General features: G+C 41.0%; 1 protein-coding gene across 2 annotated transcripts in view; it reads left to right on the top strand.

Annotated features, from left to right (window-relative positions):
- The first annotated feature begins 2676 nt into the window (after window positions 1–2676).
- The window catches only part of gabrb1 (gamma-aminobutyric acid type A receptor subunit beta1), a 64634-nt gene continuing 39713 nt past the window's right edge, over window positions 2677–27597 (top strand). For both annotated transcript variants that reach the window (XM_041953259.1, XM_041953258.1), the window contains exons 1-3: window positions 2677–2756; window positions 2850–2941; window positions 3042–3109. In XM_041953259.1, coding sequence (XP_041809193.1) covers window positions 2677–2756; window positions 2850–2941; window positions 3042–3109 — 240 coding nt within the window. The remainder of the gene's footprint in view (window positions 2757–2849; window positions 2942–3041; window positions 3110–27597) is intronic.

Raw genomic sequence — 27597 nt, 5'->3', positions numbered from 1 at the left:
TGGATGGAAAGTTGGAGCAGATGGGGGAGTAGAGGGGGGCAGGAGCACACGAGGAGCATCAGGGGGTGTTATCTGCTTATGTGGGTGACACCTTTTGCTGCCCCACAGTGATGTGGAGTAGAGAATCCAGAGAGATGGGGGAATGTTATACTATAAAGTACAATGCAAAATACACACTGGATGCCATAAAATCAATACAATGTACGTATGTCACAGAAGTTGATAAATAAATATACTGTTTGTGGTTGTTTGGTGAGATTTTGTGTTAGTTTGTGTGGTTGTGTGTTCTTGTTTCTGTTTGGGTGTTTTTTGTCTTGTTTTACCTTTATTTGTTTTGTTGTTTTGATTTTCACAGATACACTATGCATGTGCTAATTTGCACCCATTTGAAATGCCTCTAACCCTCTCATCACTGTGATCCCCCCAGCAGCCAGCAGCTAACCAAGTTGCTGCTGTTCAACTTTGTTCTCAGTCATTTGTTCTGAGCAGAGCCTTTACTCCAACAACAAGCTACTGCAAACACTTTGACATCACCACCTGAGAGAAACAACAAACACCAACAACGTTGTGACCAAAGCTGTATGAGGCAACGAAAGGCCGTAATGAGTCTTACAGGCATCATAATTGAATACTTAATGTTCTTATCAAAGTACCACTGAGCTTTCAGGTATTCTATTTTAAACCATCTATCTGAATATCAGTGGTTTGAATTCTTCTCCTAGAGTACAAGATGTCTTTAATCCAATCCAATACACAGTTAACCTCAACTCATAAAATACCTGTGAGGACAGAAGTCAGTGGGGGCCCAACAATGTGTTCAAATGTGTTCTGGTGGGGTGGTTTAGTTTCATGATAGTTGGGATTTAGTGAATCTGAAAGCCATAATAATAATAATAATAATAATAATAATAATAATAATAATAATAGCCACAAGTGCTGATTCCGGAGTTCAGGCCCTTTGTCCTTCAACAGGTGCAAGCAGCTCAATCGGCCCAAAACTAAAGCAGGCTTTCCCGAGCAAACTCACTACACCATGTTTCATACTGTTAACAGAAGGGGCGAGGCCAATCACACACTTGTTTCATCATCACAAAATCTGCAGCATTTCAATAATTGCAAACTTGGAGAAATTTTGAGGTTCATGCTTTTGGTATTTGTGGTGCCCTCGATAGCTTCAAGATTCAAGATTCAAGATCGTCTTTATTATCACTGAGCAAAGCATGTCAATGAGATTTATATTGCAACCCCCATGTTAGAAACACTAAGAAGTATAAGAGAGTAATAATAAAATAAAATAAAGATACTAGAATAAACTAAACTAACATGCAGATAAAAATATGTGTAAATGCAATAAAAATATACCAGAAATGAAAATATACTAAGGCAATAAGAATATACTAGAACAATAAACAGTCAAATATACCACAGCATACAATATACCAGAAGCATAAAATACACCAGCAGCACAGAATATACTATACTCAACAGCAGCTGAAAAAAATATACTAAAATGTATGTAGTGCAAAATGGCTGACCATTTAGTTTAGCGTGTGTGTACCTAAATGTTAAGTACACAGAAAGTGCAGGTGAAGGTGGAGGTGAAGGTGGAAAAGGTTGGGCTCAAGAAGATATGTACCCAGATTTATGATGATTAAATAAATCATTAACAATGAATGGTACAGTGATCATATAGTGTGGTATGTTTTGGTATGGTTTGGTATGGTATGGTATGGTTAGGTTTGGTTTGGTATGATATGGTTTGGTTTGGTACAGTACGGTATGGTATGTTTGGTATAGTATGACATGATATGTTTGGCATGGTATGTTTTGTATGGTATATTTGGTTTGGTATAGTATGTTTTGTATGGTAGTCAGTTAGAGTGATGTGAGAGGGGCGTGGTCTCTACAAATTGAACTTTTGGATCTTAATTAGTGCCACCATGAGGTAGGTGTAGACCTAATTCTGAGACCAGTGTCATGACTGATTAAACGTAGAGTAGTTCCTCTCCATTCCCTTCACGCCCTCACTGCAGTCTGAGCAGAAGCCATTTCTGCTCCCACACAGCGCATCTTGTCACCTCGCTCATCAGCTAGCCGTGCGTTGCGTTTTGAGCGCATTTTCTGGCTTTTTAAACAATTAATTAAGATGGTGGGCAGTCCGTGACGCAACCTGACTGCGATCCAGTGCCTGGCGGAGCCTCCAAATGCGCAGCTCGTCAGATGTGCTTGTGTTGCACCTCTCTCTCTCTCCCCCCCGGCTTACTAAAGGTGACCGGGGAGCCGCTCTCACTGCTCATTATTTAACGTCTCAAACTGAGCGGCAGCGGGAGGACGAGCTTGACGCAGATCTGCTACGGACACTGTTGCGACTGCTGGAATAAGCTGAGAGGGCTGCCGGATGGGGGGGGGGGGGACTCTTTGTATTGACATCTGAAGTTCTGAGAGACTGCATGTACCGCTTCATGCGCCAACCTTTCGTCCTCAGGTGAAGCCTCCACACCTATGGGTTGTATTTTTTATCGCGGCTACATTTTCACTCCAGTTGGTTTTGTCTCACCTCGCCGCTGACGCTTGGATGTTGGTTAAACGACGCGCATGCGTTGATCCTGGAATAATTTTGCAGGCGAAGTTGCATCCCTGAGATCTTGTGTCAAAGTCGCTGGCAGGACCAGAGTGATGTGGAGGACTCTGGACCGCGGATGCTGGGGGATCTGCTGCTTATCCCTGCTGGCGACTGTAGTCTGCGGAGCGCAAAGGTATGACCCGATAAATAACATCCTGCATCATGTCTTACCGGAGACGGGCCCTCTAAGATTTCCCTCTTTCTGAATTGAAATATCTGTCCTCAGTGCCAACGAACCTAGCAACATGTCATATGTGAAAGCCACCGTGGACAAGCTGCTGAAGGGCTATGACATCCGTCTGCGGCCTGATTTTGGAGGTAAAAGCCCCCCAGTTCTGATGGTGTGTAGAGAACCTAATGTGATGCTCAGCGGGCTGCTGTAATGCTTACTAATACTGTGCTGTCATATTTTCCATAGGCGCCCCTGTGGATGTTGGCATGAGCATAGACATCGCTAGTATTGACATGGTGTCTGAAGTCAATATGGTAAGTTACCGTCCTCGTTCTCACTATTGCGATCACTACGGAATGCGGACTGCTGCCACGCGACAGTTGTGGGGCGAGTTTTCAGCGCGCTGTCCACAAACAGATGGAGAGGCTGAAATCCGTGTCAGTCCGGTTCGCCTCTTTACTTGCTGCAGCGCATCTCCTGAAGGAAACTAAATAGACCCCCCCCCGCTCCCTTTTAAGCGCTACAGAGAGATCCGCAATGTGTCAAACAAATCCGTATGCATCAAGTACTTCCCCGCGGTGTCACAACCTGCGAAGGCTAACAATTAACAAGACGGACACCGACAAACACAGAGAATGAGCTGAGAGAGGCAGGACGAGGGAGAGAGGCTGTTTAGTGATTCCACACACGCGTCTGTGGCCCCAGCATGCATGGAGAGCCCGGTGTCAGAGCGGCTTCAGCCAGCCACAAAAGGAGGAAATAAGACATCTGTGTGCATGTTTTGGTCGGTTTTTTTTTTGGCCTGGGTTCAGTAATTACATAACGGCTGTCAGTGAGTCAACAGGAGAAAGGAGGCCCAGAAAAGCAGAGTGTCTGCAGAGTGCGATTTAACCACTTGATACAGGGTGTCAATGCAGTGCTGCCAAGGTGTGCAAGGGACACACACATCAGTGTTTTATAACAGGGCTGCAGAGGAAGTGTGTGTCAGAGAGAGACTCCTTTTATCTACCTGTTTAATATATTGCACCTTTTTGTTTAGGATAATCAGCGCAGTCTAACCTTCAGTGATTTAGGCCTGTATATACATGGGTGTGCATGTGTGCATGCACGTGTGTGTTGAGATTAGCGTCAATTACTAAGATCCAGTTCAATTCACAGTCAGCCCACTGCACAGCAGCATGGCAAAGCCTGAGAGTATCTGGAACTTGGATTAGCAGCAGCTCCTGAGCAATGCTCACATGTAGCTCCGAGAACTTGTCTTCAGCGTGGAAGCAGAGTGGTTGAAAGAAAAGCAGGACCTGCATGTATACATGTAGGTTGCACTGGTTAACTTCCTGCAGCATGACTAAGACCATTGCTCTGTGAATGATCTTTTGTCACCGGCTTGCAGGATGGAGTTGCTTTCTTGCTGCTCACAGATACTCTCACATTGAGCATTGGAATAACTGTTATGGTGCTGTCTTCTTTCACAGCATGAAACTGCTATTTGTAATTGTGTCTCAGAATCTAGGACAGCTACCTGTATTATAAGGCCAGTATTATGCTTAGTTGTCTTCAATGGATATGACTCTGCTTCTCATATCCCTCCCACTCCTTATACAGGAGCACAAGTTTAGGTGTGTCTTTGTCTGCAAGTGGCTTTATTAAATAATACTATATACTGGAAGTCAGCAGTCTGTATGAGGACAAAGCCTGCTGCATTATTTACATTCATAGCAATCATACATAAGTCATCTTTACATGAGACTGTGAATTTGCTCAAGTAAATACACTGTTTGTGGAGTTAATAATGTGCTGTCACCGTGAGCCCAGATTTTGAATTGTTTATTAGCTTGACTCAGATCTTTTAAAACTTGTGATGGGAGATGAACAAAGCCCAGTGCCCGGATCTGATTTAACTTGTGTTATTCATACCTGTCTTTATGGGACACCGATTGGACTGTGGTGCCCTGTCTGGCCAAAAAAACGGATTAATGCAGCTTTAACAGCTGCACTGCATCTCATAGGAATTGGGCCATCGGTAGCGTTAGTATTTTCACCTGTGGGTGTAATAAGGAAGCAAGAGTGTCCTGATGTCAAAGGGCTCTCAAGATTCAGCTAGCAAGATTTATTCAGGGAGCAACGTTACATGCAGAGTACATAATGGACAAACTGATGATGCTCATTATTCTAACAAGTTAGTCAAATCCAAAATATGATGTTTGCCTTGTTCTTGAGAACTCTATATAAAAGGAGTGTCTTTGAGTGTAAAATTATGAGAGTTGGGGGAGAAGTATTAGCAACATTTCAGGTACGCTCACTTTAAGGCATATCTCCAAATAAAACGATTTAATCTGGGTAAACACCCTTATATCATCAGCTCATACTTGTAGCCCCCTCAGACTAGCGATGTCACCATGTTCTCAGATGTCAGGATATTAACTATTTGCTTATTAAAAAAACAAAACTACGACCTAAATTGTAATAAATCAAGGTTATTCTGAGAGACTTCATGCACATGCACAAAGTGAATTTGTATGTGAGGGGCAATGCAGAGTTCAGCTGACATCTTCTGGTCACCTCTCCTCCCTCTTTAACTGATGAACCTCTCAGTTCCTGCTTTGTCTGTCACTTCCCTTGCATCTTCCAGCCACCATTTCTCCGTCACCTCACATCTGGTAGCATGTACCACAATCCCTCAAATGACTTTCCTCACACTTCTTCATGGTGGGGTACACTTCATTGTTCTCATCTCTGATGGAAGAAAATGTGTTTCCATCATCATCACACAGTCTCAGTGCACCTTTATCATACACAGTAAAACATGATTTCACTGACGAACTGACTCTGCCACACTCCTCACTCTTTTCCCTCAGAGGGTCTTTTCTTGTGTTTCTGAGCATAAGATGACTTCAAGGTCAGACACTGTTATCAGTTACAGGTACACAGCTTCAGCAGTGTGGATTCAGCAATCCTGCAGAGATGACAGAGTACACCATGGTTCTGGCAATAAAGTGTTTAGGAGGAAGAGTGTCTCGAGATTCATTACATTGGAATGCTAACACTCTCAAAGTTTATAATGCTGGATTGGACACTGTAAGTAGCCTATCAACCAGAATAACTTGATTTAAACCTAACTGAGTAAGATGCTGATTGAGCCTAAATGGATTACCATGGCATATATGCATGGTTACAGAATGAGTTTGTCTTTCCCATACATCCGTGCCATTCTCTGCAACACAAGCAGCAGGCCTTCATGATCAATTTAAAATTGAGCAAAACAAGAGAAGTTATTTGCGGCTGTCCAAGATTCTGGCACATGCATTTAAGCATTTATCCACCTCTAAAAAATAACCAGTTAGTGAGAAATTTGAAAACTGTTTGTACTCTCTTCTACTCTTATGGGGTGGCTGTAGGAACAGCAGTTGTCCACTAAGCAAAAGGTCAGTGGGTCAATACCTGGCCCCTGTAGTCTACATGTCCAGGCGGCCTTGGACAAGATACTGAACCCCAAATTGCTCCTGATAGCTGTGCCATCGGTGTGTTAGTGTGAATGGTTATCCCTCCTGATGAGCAGGTGGGGCTTTACGTGGTGACCTCTGACACCAGTGTATGAATATGTGTTAGAATGGGTGAATGCTGGCTTGTGTTGTAAATAGCTTGCTCAGTATATTGCTTGCTATAGAAATACAACCATTTTACCATTTGTGAGAGAGAGGCGGCTGAACCAAATGTGCTGGCAGGAGGTGCCCTCCAGTAGCCAGTTATTGAGAATTGCTGATGCGACAATAAATCCAAGCACAATAATTGCACATAGATGTACAGAACAAAGTAGCCCATGAGCCATGATGCTTAAAAATGTCTTGATTAATCATCTTGCATGTTACACACATTATAAAGCCATCATGCATTTAAAATTATATTTGACAAAGTATTAGATTATATGTAATCGGATCATTTATATTTCTATTAAATCATTCATTTGCACATTAGAAAACCATTAGAAATGCACATGGTTATTTATTAATCTTTGAAGATCACTACAAAGTTGAGATTTTGTTGTTCCTTGGGGAGCTCCTAGGGGACTCTTTTAGGAGAGAGTGTCTTCAGTGTGTCTAAATCTTACTCAAACCCTCATCCTCTGGATACCACACTATCCTACTGTGGAGGGCAAACATAATTAACATTAGCAGTGTTTTCTAAATGATTAATTAAACATGTCAGTGCATTGTACTTTTGGTTGCTCTCCAGATTAGATTATTTTGTAAAAGCAACCTGACTCAAAAATCATTGTCTCTACAATGCTCTAAAGTAATCTCCTTTATTATCCCCTGGTACATTTAGATTAAGATTATACTGTAGATACTTTACAAACCAGGGAGTGCCAAACCATATACCCCCTAAACCAGGCATGTCAAACTGATTCCATAAAGGGCCGTGTGGCTGCAGGTTTTCGTTCCAACCAAGGAGGAGCACACCAGGCTGGAATCAATTAATCAGCTGATCTCAGTCTTCAGCTGATAACTAAGTGATCCCATGATGTTGATTGGTTGGCTTGGTGTGTTCCTCCTTGGTTGGAACGAAAACCTGCAGCCACACGGCCCTTTATGGAATCAGTTTGACATGCCTGCCCTAAACCATGGAGGAGAAATTAAAGTTCACTTCAGTGAGGCACCAAAGTCAATATACAATACAATATAAATACAATAATACAACACCCAAATGAAAATGTACAACACATCAAATGGTCTGGATTTTGGAACCTCGGCAAGATGACACCCCAGATCACAGGCTGGTTGTATGGATGTGGAATGTCACCTCTCTAGCAGGGAAGGAATCAGAACCTGGTGGTGGAACCAAATAAGGGCTGAACTCTCTCCTTTTCTGGACTTGCCCAGAGTGAGAGGTGCTGGGCAGGTGTGGGGATACGCACAAGCCCCCACCAGAGCACTACCATGTCACTACCCTATGCAGCTGTGAGTTGCTGAGGGGAAGGCTCTGACTGTTCTGTGTACTGTGTATTGAACAGCAGCTCAGAGTAACCGGTCTTCTGGAAGGGACAATGATGTTTGTGTGTAAAAGAGTGTGAGAACTTTGCTAATTGTTTTTGATATATACTCAATTTGTAACAGTACAAAAATAATATATTTAATCTTTTATCATGTTTTACAGTATTTTTTCTGTAAATATATACTTATTCTGAATTTGATGCCAGCAACATGTTTCAAACAAGTTGGGTTAGGAGCAACAACAGCAACAAATAAACCCACCTGTTTCGGTTTTTATTTACACTTTACACAACATCCCAGCTTTTTCAGAATCAAGGTTGTATAAAAAAACAACAAACAGCTGTGTCTATCTTCACTTTCTTTTTTTTGTAAAAATAGTGACCAATATATGGCATTAACTTTCATATAGATTTCTACAAACATGCTTGGTCATACAAACATAGCATTCAGTTATATAAATACTTGTGTATTTGTCCTCATGTTCCTCTGGCATTAGCATCAGGCTGTATGGTTGTAGTGGAGCTGCTCTCCAGCCAAAGCAGATGATAATACCTCTGCCTCTCTGTGTTGCATTTCCTCAGCAGTGTGACAGTCATTTTAGCTCTAATACAACACAGTTGAGTGAGCTTTAGTGATGTCCCTGAGGTTGCCTGCAGGCAGAGAGGAGAGAACCAAACTTATCTCAGCCAAAATTCAAAATATGGCAGTGGATGTTAAAAGTAGATGTCGCTGCTACAGCTACTGCTAATGTTCCTTTAATGTTTACAGTTTTGGAGATCCAAGTTGCAGTACCAAATGATGTTGAATCGAATGAAAGCCTCTTTCTTTCATGTTTGTCTAATTTCGAATACTGACAGAATATATGAAGCATTATAGGAATGCTTGGTCTTCAGGCCTGAAGGTATTTCCCCAAGTCCAGTCAGAAGTTTATTTCAACATTCTCCATTGGCCCTCTCCACGCTTGGGAACATAATAGTGCAGTTGCAAGCAAAATTATTAGGGACTTTAAACAGCGACAGTTTGACACAATTTCCCAGGCATAAGAGTCAGGACTCAAAATGCACGACACAGACAGGATGAGAGTAAGAGGCTTCAGGCCGGTTTAATAACAAAAGATACTATATAAAAAAGGATGAACAAAAGGCGCACGGCTCAAAAATACCAATTATGAGGCTAAGGTTTTCAGTTCTCAAAAGGCAAGGCAAAAAAAAAGCTCTCGCAATGACAAGACGATGGCTATAGTTAACACTGGACTGATGTGAGAGGAGGCACATGACAATCTGGCACAGGACGAGGGAAGACGCCGACTATATATGCACAAGGTAACAAGGAACAGGTGGAGACAATCAGGGCGGGGCAGACAATCAGAGAGGCGGGAAAACACACCAGGAAGTCGGGGTCTGAAAGAGAGGAGAGTCAGGGTTTCACAATAAAACAGGAAGTGCAAAACCAGACTAGACGCTCGTGAAACAAACAGCTTAACAGACAGGACGAGACATAATACAGTTGAAGGGATGGCTAAGGCATTTGAGAAAAAGTTCCACTTTGCACATGCACGATTCTATCTCAACACTTCCTGATGTTGCAGCCCGATTGTCTACTATGGAAGAACAACTGGTTTGGCACACCCAGCAATAGTACATGAAGTAGGCTTTTTTAGGGGTTAAGTGTCGCTTAGTGATATTGATTTCCACTACTGCAGTGATGCATCATGGACGTGGAATGTTTTACTGACACCGTCGCCAATTTAGTACCCATGTTATTCAACAGGCAGAAATTATTTGAATGTAGCGCTAGATCAAAGTTCAGGGGGTCATTAGAATGATAAGGATTCCTTCTCTGGAGACCATGAATATCAACACCAAATGTGATGATGGTCTGTCCAGTAGTGTACCTTTGTAATTCTGGATGGAAGCTTTGGATGGGCCTACTTGACTTATCGCTTTGAGTGTGTGCTTTCTGCTTGTTGCGTTTGGATAAAGAGCTAAGTGGAAGAGGCGGCCTCCTTCAGATTTCCTGGAGGACATTTCTCATGTCACATCAAGGGACAAATCAAGTGACGTTGTCCCTGACATTGACACGAGGCCAGCGGACAGGGCCTGTATGCTTGGCAGTTAGTGGACAGATTACAGGGAGATTTCAGATCATTGTCAGGCCTGTACTGGCCTTAGTCATCAGACATGCTGTGCTGTCAGAAGCGAGAGCAGCTGGTGAGGTAAAACGACAGTGACATGAGGTTTTGCTGCTCACTCGCTGAGGTCTGGCTTCTTCTCTCAGGATACAGACTGATCAGCTGTGGTATCATTTATGCTCGGGTGATGCACAGCGCTCTCTGTATTCAAGTCTGCAGATACGTTATTATTTGTCTTGTGAATGTGAAACACTGGCGGTGCAGCTAGAGTTCGACCATTTGCTCTCCCAGAATTCCCTGCAAGTGCAAGGGGTTCTCTGCTCAGAAGGACCGACTTCACAGTACAAATTGTTGGATTGCATTTGTATTCTGTGAGATGTTTTTGGTCTGTTAAATAGCGTCATTGCTGTTTATAGTTCAGCAGCTCCACAAAGATGGCTAATTCTTGGCTAGCTCACTGCAAGTAGCAGTATGTTGTGTATATTTTTGTCCCAATATAATAGATTATAACAAAAACATTAAGATATAGCTTAAGGTTACCCAACTTTTTTTCACGTCAGCAAAATAACTTGTGCTTCCTGACAAAATTTAGCAGTGACAGCAACATTCTTGAGATGCTTTAAGCAGAGCGTGGGTAGAAGGCCGAATTAATAACATAATAAAATAATAATAATAGAAATTAATATTTAAAAATTTAAAATATTAATCTAATCAGTTAGGGTATCAGATATGTCAGATATGTTAAAACTATAACAACATTGCATACAATACAACAATAACCAGCTGAGGTTGTCTAAGGAAGGATCCCTTACCTTTTAGATTTAATGTTTTCTAAAATCACCCTTAATTACCATAGTGCACTATAATTACCTCCCACTATTTAATTTTAGTGTCTAAACTCTGAGTGTGAAATGTAAAAAAAGAAAAGAAATGGCATATATGCTGCTTTCTGCTAACAGTCTCACAATGCAGTGTGTCACAAAGAGATGCAAAATAACCCTTGTATGACTCCACACCTGTCAGTGATGACATAATACAACCGTGTCGATGTATACATAAGAATCTCATTTTACTCCTGACTATAGAGTACACTGCCTAGTGTCTGTTATATATAGGGGGTAGTGGATGAGTGAAACAGGGTGAGATTCACAGCTTTACAGACACAGCTTTTATATTTGTGCCACCGAACTAACTAGCCTAAGAGCTAAACTAAGACTTGCCTAACCCAGCTGACCAGACTAACATATTTTTGCAAAACCAGGGTGAATTTGTCTCAACTTTCACCTTCCACTTTACGGTTGGATTACTTTGATTCTTCAATGTGAAAGTGACTTTAGGAACCCTGTGTTGTACTTTACTTTGCTTTTGTTTTACTGTGCTTAAGAGAAATATACCAGGTCAGGCCACCCTTGAGACTTTGGGTTTTGCCACACCTGAACGATCTGGTCTCTTTATTTCTGCAGCACCACCTTGCACATCCAGCACTGCCCTGGGTGTTAGCTGAACGGTTTGAATTGTGTTTTGTTGCTGATGAGGTTTTGTTTTTAGCCTGACTCAGTGTCACAGTGTACTTCCTTGGTGATTTTTAAGCATCTTTTTATGAATTTTATGAGTGCTGTGTGCTTTGATGACACACCTTCTGATAGAAAACACCCCAAGGCTTTAGGAAACTTGATGCTGCCAAAACCAATCAATAGCATCAAGCAGCCCATCAGCTTTTAATGAAAATGTGCACATTGCCTTCAGTCCCATCAACATCTATCAGTGTATCACAACAAACTAATAAGACTGCATATCGTCATTGGATCTGATATCGTTGTCTGTCAGTAGCCTTTTCTTAAATGCATCTAGTAACTAGCCTGTGAATACTTTGGAGTGGCTTTCATCTACAGACTTGGTATTACTGCTCTCTAATGAGCACTTATTTTGTATTGGCTAATATGAAAACATTCAATTGATCATGCAGTATACATTTGGGAACTTGACAAGGCTTAAGCAACATCATATTAAATCCAATTTTCAATTAAATTTTCATTTGTATAACGTCAAATTACAACAAAAGTGTCTCAGGACACTTTTCATATAGAGTAGGTCAAGATAATACTCTATAATCTACAGAGACCCAACAGTTCCCCCATGAGCAAGCACTTGGTGGCAGTGATGAGAAGAAACATCAGCAGTTGCAGTGGGTGTTAGCGGGGTCACGGCAGGAGGAGCAAACATGATCCACGATGCAGGTGCAGCCACGACCCATGAGAACCTGAGAGAAAGCACAAAGACTCCTGGGAAGAAGCCAAGTTAGTCACATGCATTAATGGACATGAATGCGTACAGAATAAGAGGGAGAGAAGACGAGAAGAGCTTGAAGTGTCATGGGAGGTCCCACAGTCTGATCCTATAGCAGCATAACTAGGGGCTGATTCAAGCCTGAGACAGCCCTAACTGTGAGCTTTATCCAAAAGGTAAGTTTGGAACTTTCTCTTAAATGTAGAGCGGGTGTCTGCCTCCTGGATTGAGACTGGAATATGGTTCCACGGGAGAGGATCTTAATAGCTGAAGGCTACTTTTGGAGACTTTAAGAATCATAAGTAGGTCTGCATGCTGGGAACACAGGGCTCTAGTGGGGTAAAAGGGTACTATGAGCTCCTTAAAATATGATGCATGACTGTTTAGGCTTTTGTGGGTAACAAGAAGGATTTTAAATTCTGTTCTATATTTGACACTGAACCAGTGCAGAGAGGCTTATATTGGAGAAATAATATCTATTAACATTTTCAAACTTACTAACTTGATTTTGCAAAAGAAAATTGACAAAAGAACCCCACCCCCATGGTTGTTTAGAGAGAGTCATGTGTTATCAGTGGATGTCCTCCTAGCAGCTGTTATCGATCAGCTTGCCAGAGTGATGTGTCCAGCACCACCTTAGGATTAGGATTTATGAGAAGCCCTGCAGACAGCACTTCATCTCTGCACTGAGAAGATATCAAGGTGTCAGGACGTGTCCTGCTTTCCAGCAGGACAGCTTATTCTGATCTGGGGTCAACGGGGGTCACACAGCTCCAATGCTCCTCATTAGTATGGACAGTTTAACTTAATAGAGGCCTGTAATTCAATTCAACTGCTTATAACTGAAAAGTGACAATGACATAATCAGACTAACTGTAACAATGCTAGAAGGTCACCTATGAAAACAAATGGGGTTTTCAAACAGGACCACGATAGTGGAACATTAAAGACTTCGCTCACACAAATTGTAAAACATGCTTTGTCACTTCCCGCTAGTGCTATCTAACCATGCAGATAATTTTGCTGTTATTTGCCCTCTCTGTGATTTCTCTCCACCCCAGTACAGTGCAGGAGAATGGAATTTTATTTGCGGTGTTCGCGGTATTGAAAAATGGAAAGTCTCAGCATTTATTTGATTCCATTCCTTTACTCTGGGTAACCATAGACCTCGTTGTCAACAGTTTTCATTGGGACTGTTTTTCAGGAGAGTGTATGTTGTAGAGCCAATGAAACATGCTGCTATGTTATAGGTGTATGTGTATACTCAATTCTGATTGGTTGCAGGATGTCCTTTAATTCCTGATAATGGACACCTAAGAAGTAGTTCCAGTGAAACTTTCTGTTGGCCATTCTAAATTAATGTAGAATAACCATTCTACCATTCCGAGGCTTTGACTGCAACAGGGATGCAGCAGGGTTTCCAGTGTCAGGAGTCCGAGGGCTGGTATTGATCGTCATTTAACTGAATTTTACTAAAAGGTTACTGAAAAAGCAGTAAAGATACCAGCCTAAAGGCAAAAAAAATCTGAATACCTGTATCTTCAGTGCCACATCCTCTGACCACCACAGCACGGTGACTGTAACACACAAGCTGCAGGAAATACCCTGCCCCTCTGAACTTACTGGTACTTCTATCACATCAGCCATCATCATTACATCCAGGGCTGTCAACAGACTTGCTGGGGCCTGGGGGCAAGAGACCATCATAGTTTCATAATTTCCCGCTTCAGGGCATGTATGTAGTGTAGCCTTAAGTGCGCCAGAGCGAGAACCATTCTCTGCTAAGACGGGGGGTAGGGGTGTTGTGCAAAAAAAGGAAAATATATATATTTGAAATATTTAATATGTTAAAGTTTTTATGTATATGCTGAGTAGAAAATAATATTTAATTCATCAGGCAATGATTTAATTAAAAAGAAATATGTGAATGTAAAGTAAAAAAAATTAAGGGTCATTCAGGGGCATCTATGGTCCTGAGGCCCGGGACAACATACCCCGTTGCCCCCCCCTGTCAACGGGCTTGATCACATCACACTTGATATTCAGTTCGCTACTTCAGGCTGGCCGACGGTACAAATGGCCTATCATTTGTATGTGAAAATCCTGATATTGATTTGGGGACAGCGACATGGCTCGATAGCTAGCTAGTCTTGTTAAACATACTGTCAAATTACATTTACTGTGTGTCAACCCTACACAGTATTGACTTTAGAGTCTTGCTAGCAAAACGCTAGCTTCCTGTCTGACAGCTGAGCCGAAGGGTTCCATGAGCTGAGGACTACAAATATCTCCTGTTGCCAAGTCAGATCTTTTTTATTTATTATTTTATTCTTTTAATGGAGTAGTGAACATTTTTGTTTTGTAAGAACCTTATAGATGGTAATAATTGTTCCAGGCATTAGTCAGATCCTCAGGCATTACCATGGAAACTGAGTTATGGCTTGTGAAAAAATTTGATACTGATTGCAAATCACATGAAAATATAATTTTTTTTTCTTTGGCAAGTGACTGTGGTATAAGTGAGATAATGCCCTTCAAGGTGTCCATAATCAGGAATTAATTGACTCCATCGAAGCAACGGTCCCCCACTTCATGTCAATGGGTCTGGCCTCCACATCATCCAGTAATGGCTGATAATATACACCTCAGCATGCATAACCCCTTACATATTCACTATATTTTTGTGAAAATTAGTTTGTAGAATTCCCAGTAAGCATTTTACAGTGATTTGCAGTGAGAGTTTAAACTGTAAAATGTTCATCCCTCCACAGAATAATGTTCTGTTTATCTATTACAACACTGGTAAAACAGGGTTTTACAAACAGTGACAATGCTTTTTGACGATCTTTTTAACTTTAATTTCATGAAGGATTGGACTCTGCAAAGACCTCTTGATACAATACTCTCTCCTTCGTTCAATCAATATTTTCACATTAATAATGAATAATTAATGAATCCACTGACTATTTGTGGTAACAAACCCTTAGAATCCTCGATTATCCTCCAATTTTACAGCTTTACATGGCCGAGTTTAGATTGCTTTGGCATTATTCCACATTTATAGCAACAAAGCTTTGGTAAAGCCATCATACCTGCTCATCACCAAATCATAGATAGGCACAGTAAGATAAATAAGACTTTATTAGTCTCAAAGTGGAGAAATTCATGTTACAGAAGCTCTTTAGAACACACAAGGTTTTGGAAGGTGCAAATAAGAACAATGCAATTGTACAAATAAGTAACAATAAAAAGAATTTAAAAAAATTAAAAAATAAGGTATAGTATGTACAATGAATTTAAGAAAAAATAGAAAATGTGTTAGTGTTAGTAGCTGGTGAAGAAAATGAAACGCGGGCTTCAGACTTCTAAGAAAAAATGGCTATGCAGCTGTTTTATGAGGGCAAAAATGCATTCCACTTGTTTGTGGAGTTCAAAGATACTCAGTGTATTTTGGTCAGAAACAAGGAATGTAAACAGAAGCTTGTGTTTGTTTACAAGAAAACTGAGTGTGCCTTTAACTGTCCATCTAGTGCCATCATCAGGTCAAATTTTTAATGTGTCCGGACTGCCTGCTAACTAATAACTTTTACATCAGGCTCAACTGTACCTGTTTGGCTACAAATTAAGATAAGGTCTACAGTGCAATCGATGGGTCTCTTATACCTGTTCGTGCCCCAAGTAATTGGTATCGCAACTACGTCAACAGGAAGGGCTGGACATCAATTGTCGGCTGTCGTTGATGATCGGTTAATGATCAGGGACATCTGTGTGGGATCACCTGGATGCGCTCATGATGCTGCTGTTTTTGACACATCACATCTGTTTAGGTAAAACTCCATATCTTATATTTGTCTAATTTTATTCAAATTTCTCATATTAGTCAAAACTTGTTACATTTAAGTGAGGTATGTAGAGTTTAACGCTGGAAAACGGGATTCCAGAGAAATATCTGAAGATGTTTTATTGATTTATCTTTTTTATACACAGAACATATTAAAATAAATACTCAGAAAAATGTAAGGCAACAGTTTACTGTCATAAAACATGCAGCAGATATGTGTGTGCGTGCGGTGCGTCGGTAAAACTTAACACAAAGCCCTACAATTAAAAAGCACATGCATGCTCCTGGCCTTGTAGGATTGCGCATACTCTAATATACAAATGCTGAAGATGAAATAAAGAAATGAGCTGTTAACTTAGAGTAATCACTGATACTAATGGCCTACTATTTATCACTTTGTTATTACACGAGGCTGACCTAAAAATAAAATGCGAAAAAAGTGTTTCCATTACACTTTTGCGATACACTGTTATATTGACACGTCTGAAAAACCACCTCATGAGAGTGTAAAAATGTTTTAGCGATATTTGAGAGGATTTTCGAAATATAGGTGTTTCCATTACGTTTTTTATTGTGATATGTAGGATTTACGCATTTCTAGGGGCAATGGAAATGCAGCTACTCATTCTAAAAAAGTTGGGGCTCTGTGTCAACCTAAAGCAGAAACAAAACAGAATGACGTATTCTAAATTGTAAACAGCACAAAGATGATGCTGCAACACTTTTGGGAATTGTGGGAATTAAGTCTATACAGAGAACACAGAAACAGATATTCACTGCAAAAAAAAAAACTTCTATACCGTAACATTGAGCTTAGACATGAAGAATCACAGGCAGTGATATTATCAAGGTTTTAACTATTAAATTAAATCAAGCTATAAAATTTATGAGTGAACCATGGCAAAACTATACAAATGAAAAAAAAAAGGCTTGCATTGCATTAGCGTGAATAATAATGCTACAGTCTGCACTATTAAAAACCTGAAGTTACACTTCCTCATACTTCACAGGGTATTTATTTACAATACTCACATTATCCTCATGAACGCACAAACAGGACAATGGTGATTAAGTGACAGAGTCCATTATCCCTTTGAGAAGTTGAAGTTAATTGAGGAGCACTGCTGTAGTCTGAATGCTGTGGCCGTGGACAAGCCCCCTAACAGACGGGGAAACACCTCCCATGCACACACTCTCCCTGTGGCTGCTAAGAGACTCAGATTTGCCCTTTCAACTTGCAAAGTTTCTTATTGGAAGCTATGACCAATTCACTTGTTTTTTATATTGATCCTGTTTTATGTATTAAATGAGACCACACATCTGATCTTTTCTTTTTTCTTATATTCAAGTTTGCACTAGAGAGTAAGTTCCTTTGTTCCATTGCTGGTTCCCAAAAATGACCCCAGATGGCCAGTCCTTGATGGATTCCAGAGCAAATCTTTGACTGCGGAATATTGGCCCTGAAAAGGGTCGGTGCTAGATTGGTGCCATGACCTGTGAAAGCAGGTCATAAATGAATAAACTGGCGTAGGTTTGTCACCAATTGGAACACAGCTGTCTGTTGTTCATCCTCCGTAAGCCCTGCAGGACATTGTCTTGGGAACAGGAAGGTTAAGAAAAGTCCACTGGGTTGTCTGTGAAGGGAGGAGCAATCCTTTTCATCACGCTACACTACGTTCATTGAGTTGCTCTGTGGTGTTTACCCAAATTACCCAAAAAACTGCTAATTAAACAGAAATGATATAAAGACAATACTAATAGTAATGCAAAAACAGCACAAAATCTGTTCATGTAAAAAATTCATAGAAAATACTGTAAAAGCACATTATAATAACAAGAAAATGTAACTTTATAAAGTAAAAAACTTGTGGTTTCAGTCAGTCCCTTTAACAAAGACGTCAAACTCTCTCTGTTCTGGTTTTTGGTGGTGGGAGTCATCCCTCTCGACTTTGTGTTCACTCCTGCCAGAATCCTGACTTGTATTGAATTGTCACTTTCTACCTGTATGTGAGTGCATGCTGGGGTTGGCATGGAAACAAGGGGAGGGATGCGAGCATGCTGCTTGGTTTGGCAACTGCAAAAGGCTGATTGGTCACAGAGCGTCAGGGTCTGTGTTTTTGTGGATGATCATGTGATCTGTTGTTATTAATATTATTATATTAACACTGGAAATGTGTACATCCATATGATGCAGTGTTTGTAATCTAAGAATAGTCCATGAGAGGTTTCCTTTATTGGACAGTTTTCTGCTGAGTCAGAGAGACATTTTGTTCCATATCATTACAAAACAGCATGGTGAAACTAGTTTGTGATTGGCTGGCAGGTGCCCATCAGAAGCATAGATCAGGACACCTCAAAGTTGGTCAGTGGTTTCATTCATATTGGCGTTACTGTAGGTAACCATAGCAACAATACTGATGAATCATGTTAAATTGCCAGGTGAAGAAGACCGTTGAGGTCAAAGGTGCTTAAAATGACTAGAAAGAGACTCACTAACAATCAGTGACAGTTTAAACACAGCCTACCCTTTTCCTTCACTAATTGAGCATGGTATAATGGATTCTGGCATTATTCTATATTTTTCCCACAGTCAGCAAATCCCATGAAAAAAACAAAACCAACAATATGTTTGTCCATCTCTCAATACTTTTTAACTTCCCATCTTTAAAAATGGCATACAAATATATTGTTTCATTTTTTTTAATATTGCTTGTTCATGGTAATGAAGGAACATGTCATCCAATGCAACACTGTGGCTCACTGATGTGTTTTTAATAGTTTTTGAACAGAAAATTGAGCTCTATAGCACACAGGAATAAGATCAGACTGTGGATACACACACAGTATTTGTTAGTACAGACACTATTCCGTCAGTTCATTGTCGGTTTGGTTCCGCACTGAATTGTTGACAATTACAAAAGCAGAGAAGAACCTTGACAGGGTCTACTTGGAGCATTAAGGCTGCAATAATTGATTTTTTTGCTACCTGTGAGAAACTATAAAGCACAACATTTACTTCACTTTACACAGTTATGTTGCGAACACTTACCTATTTACACATCCAGTGGCATTCACCGTATTTGGAATTTGTCCACCTGATGAATGTAATTATAATTTTCACTCTTTAATTCTAGCTTGGTCTCCACCAACTCCTGAGAACAATACCTCCATAGCTGCAAATACTCCTCTATGTTCACCGGCTTGTCACTGGCTGTGTCAATGTGCTGTTTGGTGGTGGGAAGGTAGTGCACAGCGAGTTTATCTGACGTTTCTCACTGAAAACAGCTGCCTGTTGATGCTGGAAATGAGGTCACATGGAGCACTGAGACTGAACCAAATCAGGAATGCTGTGGACTGTAAAACCAAAAAAATGATCTAAAAGAGGCTAAAAAGCACTGTAGAGCTGAGAAGTTGGTGGGTTTGTCACTACATTACACACAGTCATTGGATTCTTTGCAAACATCAAGAGTCAGATCAAATCACAGGATCCTATCAGTATCAGTGGCCCCACTGCCTGCACTTTCAGGTTTTTTACGTCAGAAGTTACCGGTTAGTTAAAAGGGCTACAGAAGGACTGCACCACTACCCCACCACCTAACTCACCCCCTTTCTTTATGGTGTCTTCCAGGCTGCACCCAGAGATGGCTGTGGGTAGAGAAGAATTAGGTCAGGCAGGAGCACACTGCAGTGGGGTTAGCATAGGTGTCCGTGATCTGCGGTGCTGCTCGTTTGTTTGCTACTGTAGAATATGGACGGAGAGAGGTAGACAGATACTGTACGTAAGAGAAGACGTGTAGCAGCACAGAAGAGATCACCTTTCACACATCGACGCAGACTACTGGACAGGGAAACAAACCAAGGGCATTTGCTGGCTCTGTTCTCCTGTCTGCCTGGAGTGCAGTGCAGTGTGGTGCAGCAGCAGTGGAGCTCTGCCTCTCGCTGCCACTGTGCTTTAGCACAGCTCATATGCATAACAGTATTCAGCTCACGTTTAGGCCATCGCTCTGCCGTGGAAACACCAAGATGCCATAACGATGATGGTGAAGTGGGTGCTGAGGGGAACAGCTGCTTCTAATAATAGTCTCTTAGAAAGTCTTCATCCCCAATGGGACTGTAACTCCCACACATACAACACACACACACACACGCAGGTTGTCCTCCTTCTGATTCTGTGTTCCCAGCTTTATGAGGCAGCAGCGAGAAACTGCTGCCTCATGAGAGGTGATGTCATCTCCAGTTTATTATTGGCCACTAACAGTTCCAGTGGCTGACTAAATGGCTAATCCTTCTGTTTTATTACTCAGTGCTCTGCTGCTGCACTGCACAGAGCAGGACACTTGTACAATCCAGATTCCAAAAATTTTGGGACGCTGTGTGATATGTAAGTAAAAACTGAATGCAATGATTTGCAAATGCTTTTCAACTACTGTAAATTCAATTGAGTACAGTGCAAAGGCAAGCTATTTAATGTTCTAACGATGCACTGTTTTTCGTAAATAAATACTCATTCTGAATTTGATGCCAAGTATGGCAAGGCTAGGAAACTGCAGGTCTGTGACGAGACCTGCATGAAAGTCAAACACACTTCATACCCATCCACCATCACTTCCTCCACACTCTTACTTTCCTCTTTGCTTCATAAAGGACATGCTGCTTCCTGCATTGGCACTAAATGTTGGCAATGAACATTAATCATGAGGGGCTGAATTGTCTGATATTGAAGATACTGGGCACTGAAAATACGTATTGTATCTGGTACACATCCCTTCAACAGGGGGCACGCCAACTATAGCAGTAAAGGGGCAGAAATATTGTTTATTGTATATTAACTATTCTATATTCTTTAACAGAGTGTGGTTTGGTACACCAAATGTCGTGAAAAGATTTCCAAAACTACCAAACGTCTCATCAAAATAGAGGTTACAAAGAGAGTTAAGGATATTCTTCTTCCATATTGTAAAAGCTGGATCTTGAGTACAGGTTGAAAGTAGGCGAGTGTTGCAAACAGGGGTGAGGACAGTAGAGAGTTAGTCAATCTATAAGATCTTTAAGCAGATTTTTAATGAGGAAAGTTGCACTATTTGTTAATCTTTTGGAGGTTGGTGGCTCATTAACATAGCGGCATGTTGGGTAAGGCAAAGTCTCTGTGATTTGCTTTTGGATCTTGGGGGGCTGACCAGCCCAGATGGAATATAGTACAGTGTCATTAATTGAGTTAGGAAAAGATTTAGGGAGAAAAAGAGGCACTCATCACGTGGACACTTGGTCAGTGGCACTACGCTTTAAACTATGACACTCCGAGTACGCCCCTTAGCATCAGTTTTCCACATGCAGGGCTCCAGGGCTAAATTTGCCAATAATAAATATGCAAGAGTCCAGTCAGACAGACTCAACAATAACAAATACTTGTTTTACATCGTGAAACAATCGCAGTTTGGTGAGGATTAGGCACCAAGATTACTTGGTTAGGATTAGGAAAAGATCATGGTTTGGATTAAAATAAATTCATTAATTACATACATTACATTATGTCACTTCAGTTAGTTACATTATGTTAATTGTTTTCTTCTAGTGAATCATTAAATACATCGAACAATAAAGGTCTTATAAATGTCTTATAAAATCCACCAGGAAACTGTCCAGGCTGTCGGTTTTATTATTCTGCATCAGAGAGATGCAGGAAATGATTTCTTCTAAGGCCAGTGGTTCATCTAAATTTTTGGCCATTTCTTCAGGTTCTGAGAAGAGTCAAGTATTTGTGATGTGGCATATCGATGCCTGAGCTGCAAGGCTAAGCGACGACTAGCCCTGTCCCCATGCTCATAATAAGTTGCTCTTGTTCGTTGAAGCAGGTGTTCTGCTGGGCTTGCCGACAACAGGATAAATTCAATTTGCAGCTGCAGACACGTAGATGCCAGAACAGGATTCGGTGAACAGGCCTGTTTGCTATCAACTGTATGTCTAAGACAGTGTCCATGAGTTGTTGCTGTCTCACCTGTCTGGCTTTGGCCCAGTTTTCAATGAAAGAAATGATATGCTCATGGTTAAAAGCTTTCAACATTTTCCATAAAAGTGATGTGGGGATATGTGATCAGACCTGTTCGTCTCTAAAAAGAAACCAATGCTTGTAGATACAGAGTCACAGAACTGTGTGTTGGCCAGCCATCTCGTGTTCAGTTTCACCCTCCTTGATGTCTTTGTAAACCTGAAGGGAGGAGGATGTCTAGTATGTGAGGGGCATGATTGGAAATGATCATGGCAGTGTATTCTGTAGATCTGATAAAAGGTAGAAGGGCCTGTTAATAATAATAAAAAAAATCAATATGCGAGTAGACTTGATGGACAGTGGAGAAGTAAGAAAATCTTTAGAGCTGGAGTGAAAGAAGCACTGATCCATAAGTGCTGATAAGGTCTTAGACATTGCTGCTGTTGGTATGGTTGATTTGAATTGTGAACAGTCAGGGCTTGGATTTACAACACAGTTGAGATCCCCTTCTAATATTAAGGTTTTCAGATTTGGCAGGTAGGAACATTTTGTAGATGAAGTATTTTGACTATCGCAGCTTGGTGCATACACACTAGCTAATACAAAGAATACCAGGAAAATGTGTGAACCTGATTCATTTATGTATTGAAATTGAAGTGCCTCTGGATTTGTTATAGAAATTGGAATAAAAAATGTGTCCAGCCCATGGTTTCAGAGAATGTAACACAGTGTCTGGTGTGTGCTCACTGAGACTGGTTTCAATAAAGCACAGGGGGCAAAGTCTGTGTTCCCCCCTCTGCATCTCCTGCATATCAGATACAGAGCTGCTGCGCCTCCAGCAAGAAATTCGGAAAAACTTTTGTTTTATACATGTATACGTCAGATTACAAAGGAAATTGTCTCGGGACACTTCGCATATGTATGGAATATACAGAGACCCAGCAGTTCCCCCATGAGCAAGCACTTGGCGATAGTGGCGGGGAAAAACTTCCTTTTCAGGTAGATGGAGAGAGACGTAGAGAGAGAAAGAGAGAGAGGGATGCACAGCAATGACAATAATAATGACAGCTGTAATAACAGACTTTGACAAATAATGAAATAGAGTATGATATAAAGCATAGTATATAAGTATATATTTTATGATATGCGTATAGTATATGTATATATTAGTCTCAAATGCAGCCACAATGCAGGTGCGGCCACGATCCATGAGAGCCTGCGAGAAGAAGCCAAGTTAGTGACATGCATTAATGTGTACAGATTAAGAGGGAGAGAAGACGAGAAGAGCTTGAAGTGTCATGGGAAGTCCCAATGACAGTCTGATCCTATAGCAGCATAACTAGGGACTGATTCAAGCCTTAGCCAGCCCTAACTGTGAGCTTTATCAAAAAGGAAAGTTTTAACCTTGTCTTAAATGTAAAGAGGGAGCTCCCGGGCAATCTTGAGTTTGAACATCTGTTTATAAAATGCCTTCTATGATCTAAGACTGAATGCTCCAGGTACAGCATTTAGTAGGCTAAAGAACTAGGAGTGGTTGTCTTTATATTTAAACCACTCATGCCTTTGTTTTTGCGTTGTTCTATGACCACAGAGGGAAAGTGTTCTGATCTGCCTCAAGTACATGCTTGACTTTTTTCAGAAAGTTTGTTTCCCTCCAGCTTGCTGGGAAAGGCATGCATAAGCATCTTTACAAACTGCAACGAATGCTGTAAAGCCATGAGAGCTGAGTGGAATCTTAACTGCACCTTTGCACCTCAGATTAGCTCAGTGGAAGAGCAGTGATGCGGCATTCTCCTGGCAGCTTTCTCCAAAGGTTACCTGCAGTCAACTGAAGCATTTTGATAAGTGGTTTGTCAGAACACCTGCAAGGCCTTTAGAAGTTAGTATAAATTATTTAAATTAAGTCCCTTTTTTTTTTTTTACTTTTACCATTATTTTTATGCTCTGTTTCTGCTTGTTTTATTACCTCCATCATGTTTTTTTCTCAGTGGCATTGTGCAGATTTTGAAGACCTCCACCATTGTTAGCTAATGATCAGCTTTGTTCTTTTGATTCTGCATCTGTCCTTGTCTCTTGCTCCATCCACAGAACCAATCAATATGCAAGTGAAGGTGATCAGGGATCTTACCTACTCCACTTAAAATGCCTTCATATGGTGTTTGTGGTACCTGGACATGTCAGTGATTCTTCTTATGAGAGAAATCATTTTACATTATCAGAATTATTTGAATAGAATAAAATTTGAGGTGACATCACCAATGTATATACCATCAGTTTACTATAAAGCCAATTAATTTGACAAATATGGAGAGGCATTATAATCACTGTTGCATCGTTCCACATGCTGTAAGAGCAGTCCCACAGGAAAATGTTTCAGATGATTTCTACCTTAAAGGACAATGTACAGTTGAGAATGTCTGTAAAGAGAGCATGAGTGCTGTGCCTCCATGTTGAGGATTATGCAGGCCATCCTAATGTGCTGTGACACAATGCATTTCACACACTGTATAGTGGTATTGTTGAAATGCAGTCTGAGAGCAAGGGACGGCAGCAGAAACACATGTTCCCTTAGGCTCAGACATCACACATCAGCTTGCAGAGCGGCAAAACAACAACACTACAAAGAGACAATTCAGCATGTTAAAGCTCTTGAAAATCCTGTTTCTACCCTTATTTTGTCTCCATGTTTGGAGCCAAGCACAGAGGTATTTTTGAACTGCACTGCCTGACATCACAGTCAGTCAAGACCAGTGCATACTGGGTTTGTACCATACGCTGTTCTTCCAACAAGAATATTCTGGCAATACGAGCAGTGTTTTCAAGTGGTTTGCACGATTTGTTGTAGCAATTAGAATGTAATATCTCAATGTTTTGAAGATTAATAATACAAACAGAACCCAACTGACAATGGATTTGAGGCTGACACAATATTGATTCTTGGCAGTCAAAACATTTAGGATGATATACTGCCAATAATTTGTCAACAAATACACAAGACATTGTTAGCAAGGATCCCTTAAAGTAAAACTACAGTTTATGGGTGATAGGTCTATCGACAAAGTAATTGCTAAATTCTGGGAACACAGTGACATGACTACAGCCAAGTCCAACAAGAAAGAAACACAAGGAGTCAGACAATCTGATATCTAGAAAATAAATTTTTATCCAGATTACGTGAATAACCTTATTTGGTTTAGATTATATTAGATAGAACAGGATATGTTATGTTGTATATATATGTATATGTTTTATTGCTGTTTATTTCATAAGAGATATGATATCACGGTAGATCTTTCTGCTCAGTGCTGGGGCTATTTGACTGTGAGCCAACTGTATTACTGACCAATCATCTATCTTATCCAGCTAATAAACAGCAGCACAGAAAGAGATGCAATCCTGCCGTCCATCATTCCTCCACCAACACCCATGGTGCTGTGTCTGGCTGAGCTCAGTTACATCATACATACATATAGTACATGCAGAGTATGACACCTCCAGTGTTACACAAACACAATAGGAATACAGATACATTTGCAAAATGAACAGATGCAGAAAGTATCTTTGTGTTCCTCCCCTAGTACAAAAAACACGTCAAAAACACATGTTGTATTTGTACTACAATTTTTACCACATCTCTATGTGAGTATTATGGACTACTGTGAGGAAAACAGAGCTCTCATCACTACAGCTACAGATGAAGCAAATCAATACTTTGTGCCTCTATTTAAATGTGATGTTTGTTGGTTTATTAAATGTAAAACTTGTTTGACCGTGCAGTATTGACATTTTACAAGTCGTTGTAAAGCATTATTGGTTGTGCTGTGATGCAGAATGTGGTGCAGGAGACAGCTGTCAGATCAAGCGGAGGACATGAAGCTTTATTGTTATGGTAACACTGGCTCGAGAACAGATGCTTCGTCAAATCACATGAGCTGTCATAACTTTCTGATGGGATGAAGATGTGCAGGAGCTGCAGCAGTTGCAGTGGAGTTTGTGAGTGGGCGGATGTGCTGACCGCAGGGCTCCAGCAGGAGCAGTTGAAGGCTTTGGGCTGACGTGGTGACAGGAGCCACTGAAGGGCAGGTGAAGGAGGGAGCTCCGGCTCTCTAAGGAGAAGTGGAAAGAATTGGAGCGAGCAGACCGGTGACTGTTCCTGCTGCTTAATAAGAACTGACGTTACACAACATAATCCACCTCAGCAGTCTGTGCTGCGGCTGGAGCAGTTATTTTTGAAAAGAATGTACAGCCTGCATGGAAAGCTGCGGCACTCTGCCTTCTGACAGCCCAGACTGTGAATCATAGTGCACAGCTCAACCGTGCACAGACATCCTTTCTCTCACACACACACAGGAGCAAGAGCCCTACTGTTCAGGCACTGTCACACTGCAACACACACATACATGGACACAGACATGCACACACACACACACACACAGCTATCCTAATACTTGTGTTGCCAAATCTTGCAACTTTCTCACTTTCATACTCTACCGTGGTCTCTTGTTTTACAGTAGGGTAGTGCGGTGGTGTGCCAGCAGAACAAAACAAGAATTCGTAAGTCAGTGTGAGAGGCCAAAACAACCAGCAGCCATATTCACAAACATACTGATAGTAGTAAACATAGTCCTTTACAATTAGCTATCTGCTGATACTGAGTCCAAACCAAAACCTACATTTACCTTACTGCTTCAATATCTCCTCTGACACATTGAAATAACAGGTCTACCAACCCGGGCACACCTTATTATTCAAAAGCTATTTGATACAAATACTGAACGTTCCATTAAATATTACGTTTGTAAACTTAAATTATTGATTCAGTGTGAATAAAAACTGTGACAGCGTGTCCTCTGAAACTGATGTGATGTGATCAGTTGGAGAGAAGACATGTCACTCTGTTGGAGTTGCGGGAGCTGGAGTCCACTAATAATTCTACAGTGGTTTCACACAGTGGAGCATCGCCCCTTCCAAATTTTTTTTGGCTGAAGTACAGACAGCAGCTGCAGAAAACACTTTAACCACACTATCGTTCTGCTGCTCTAAGGAATAACGTTAATTAGCTACAGCTGATGTGACCTGCCGTGTGCAGCAGTCGACTCATCCAGCCCAGTGAACAGCAGATTGCTGCTGCCACAGCTTTACTGGCTGTTACTGCCAGGGAGACCAGTTTATTTACAATCCTCAAGATCTGGATTCTATCAAGCCCCAATCTTCCATATTATTTAGAGCCATTTTCCCCAACAACTATTTGTTGTTTTACATTTGGTAATTGCCTACCAATACCAGTACTTTTACAGCGTCTCATGGAGTCCACCTTTCCCACAAGGGAATCATATTGCGCACCCACACACAAGGGATTCACATGAAACTGTTCCATTTTTGTACAAGCACAAACAGACCCAAAGGCTGAAACTCAGACACTGAGGCAGGGATGTGTGAAAAAAGGCAAAAGTTCTACCTGGACCTGATGAAGTTGAAAGCTGTTCGATTCACTCATTTTACACATGTAAAAAATTATATCAGAAGCTCAGCAATACAGTATCACATCTGACAACATTGTAGTCTGTTTT

This window comes from Chelmon rostratus, chromosome 15, assembly GCF_017976325.1.
Source record: "Chelmon rostratus isolate fCheRos1 chromosome 15, fCheRos1.pri, whole genome shotgun sequence".
In the NCBI taxonomy this organism is placed as follows: Eukaryota; Metazoa; Chordata; class Actinopteri; order Chaetodontiformes; family Chaetodontidae; genus Chelmon; species Chelmon rostratus.
The sequence above is the reverse complement of the archived record's forward strand: the minus strand, read 5'-3'. Positions and strand labels throughout refer to the sequence as shown.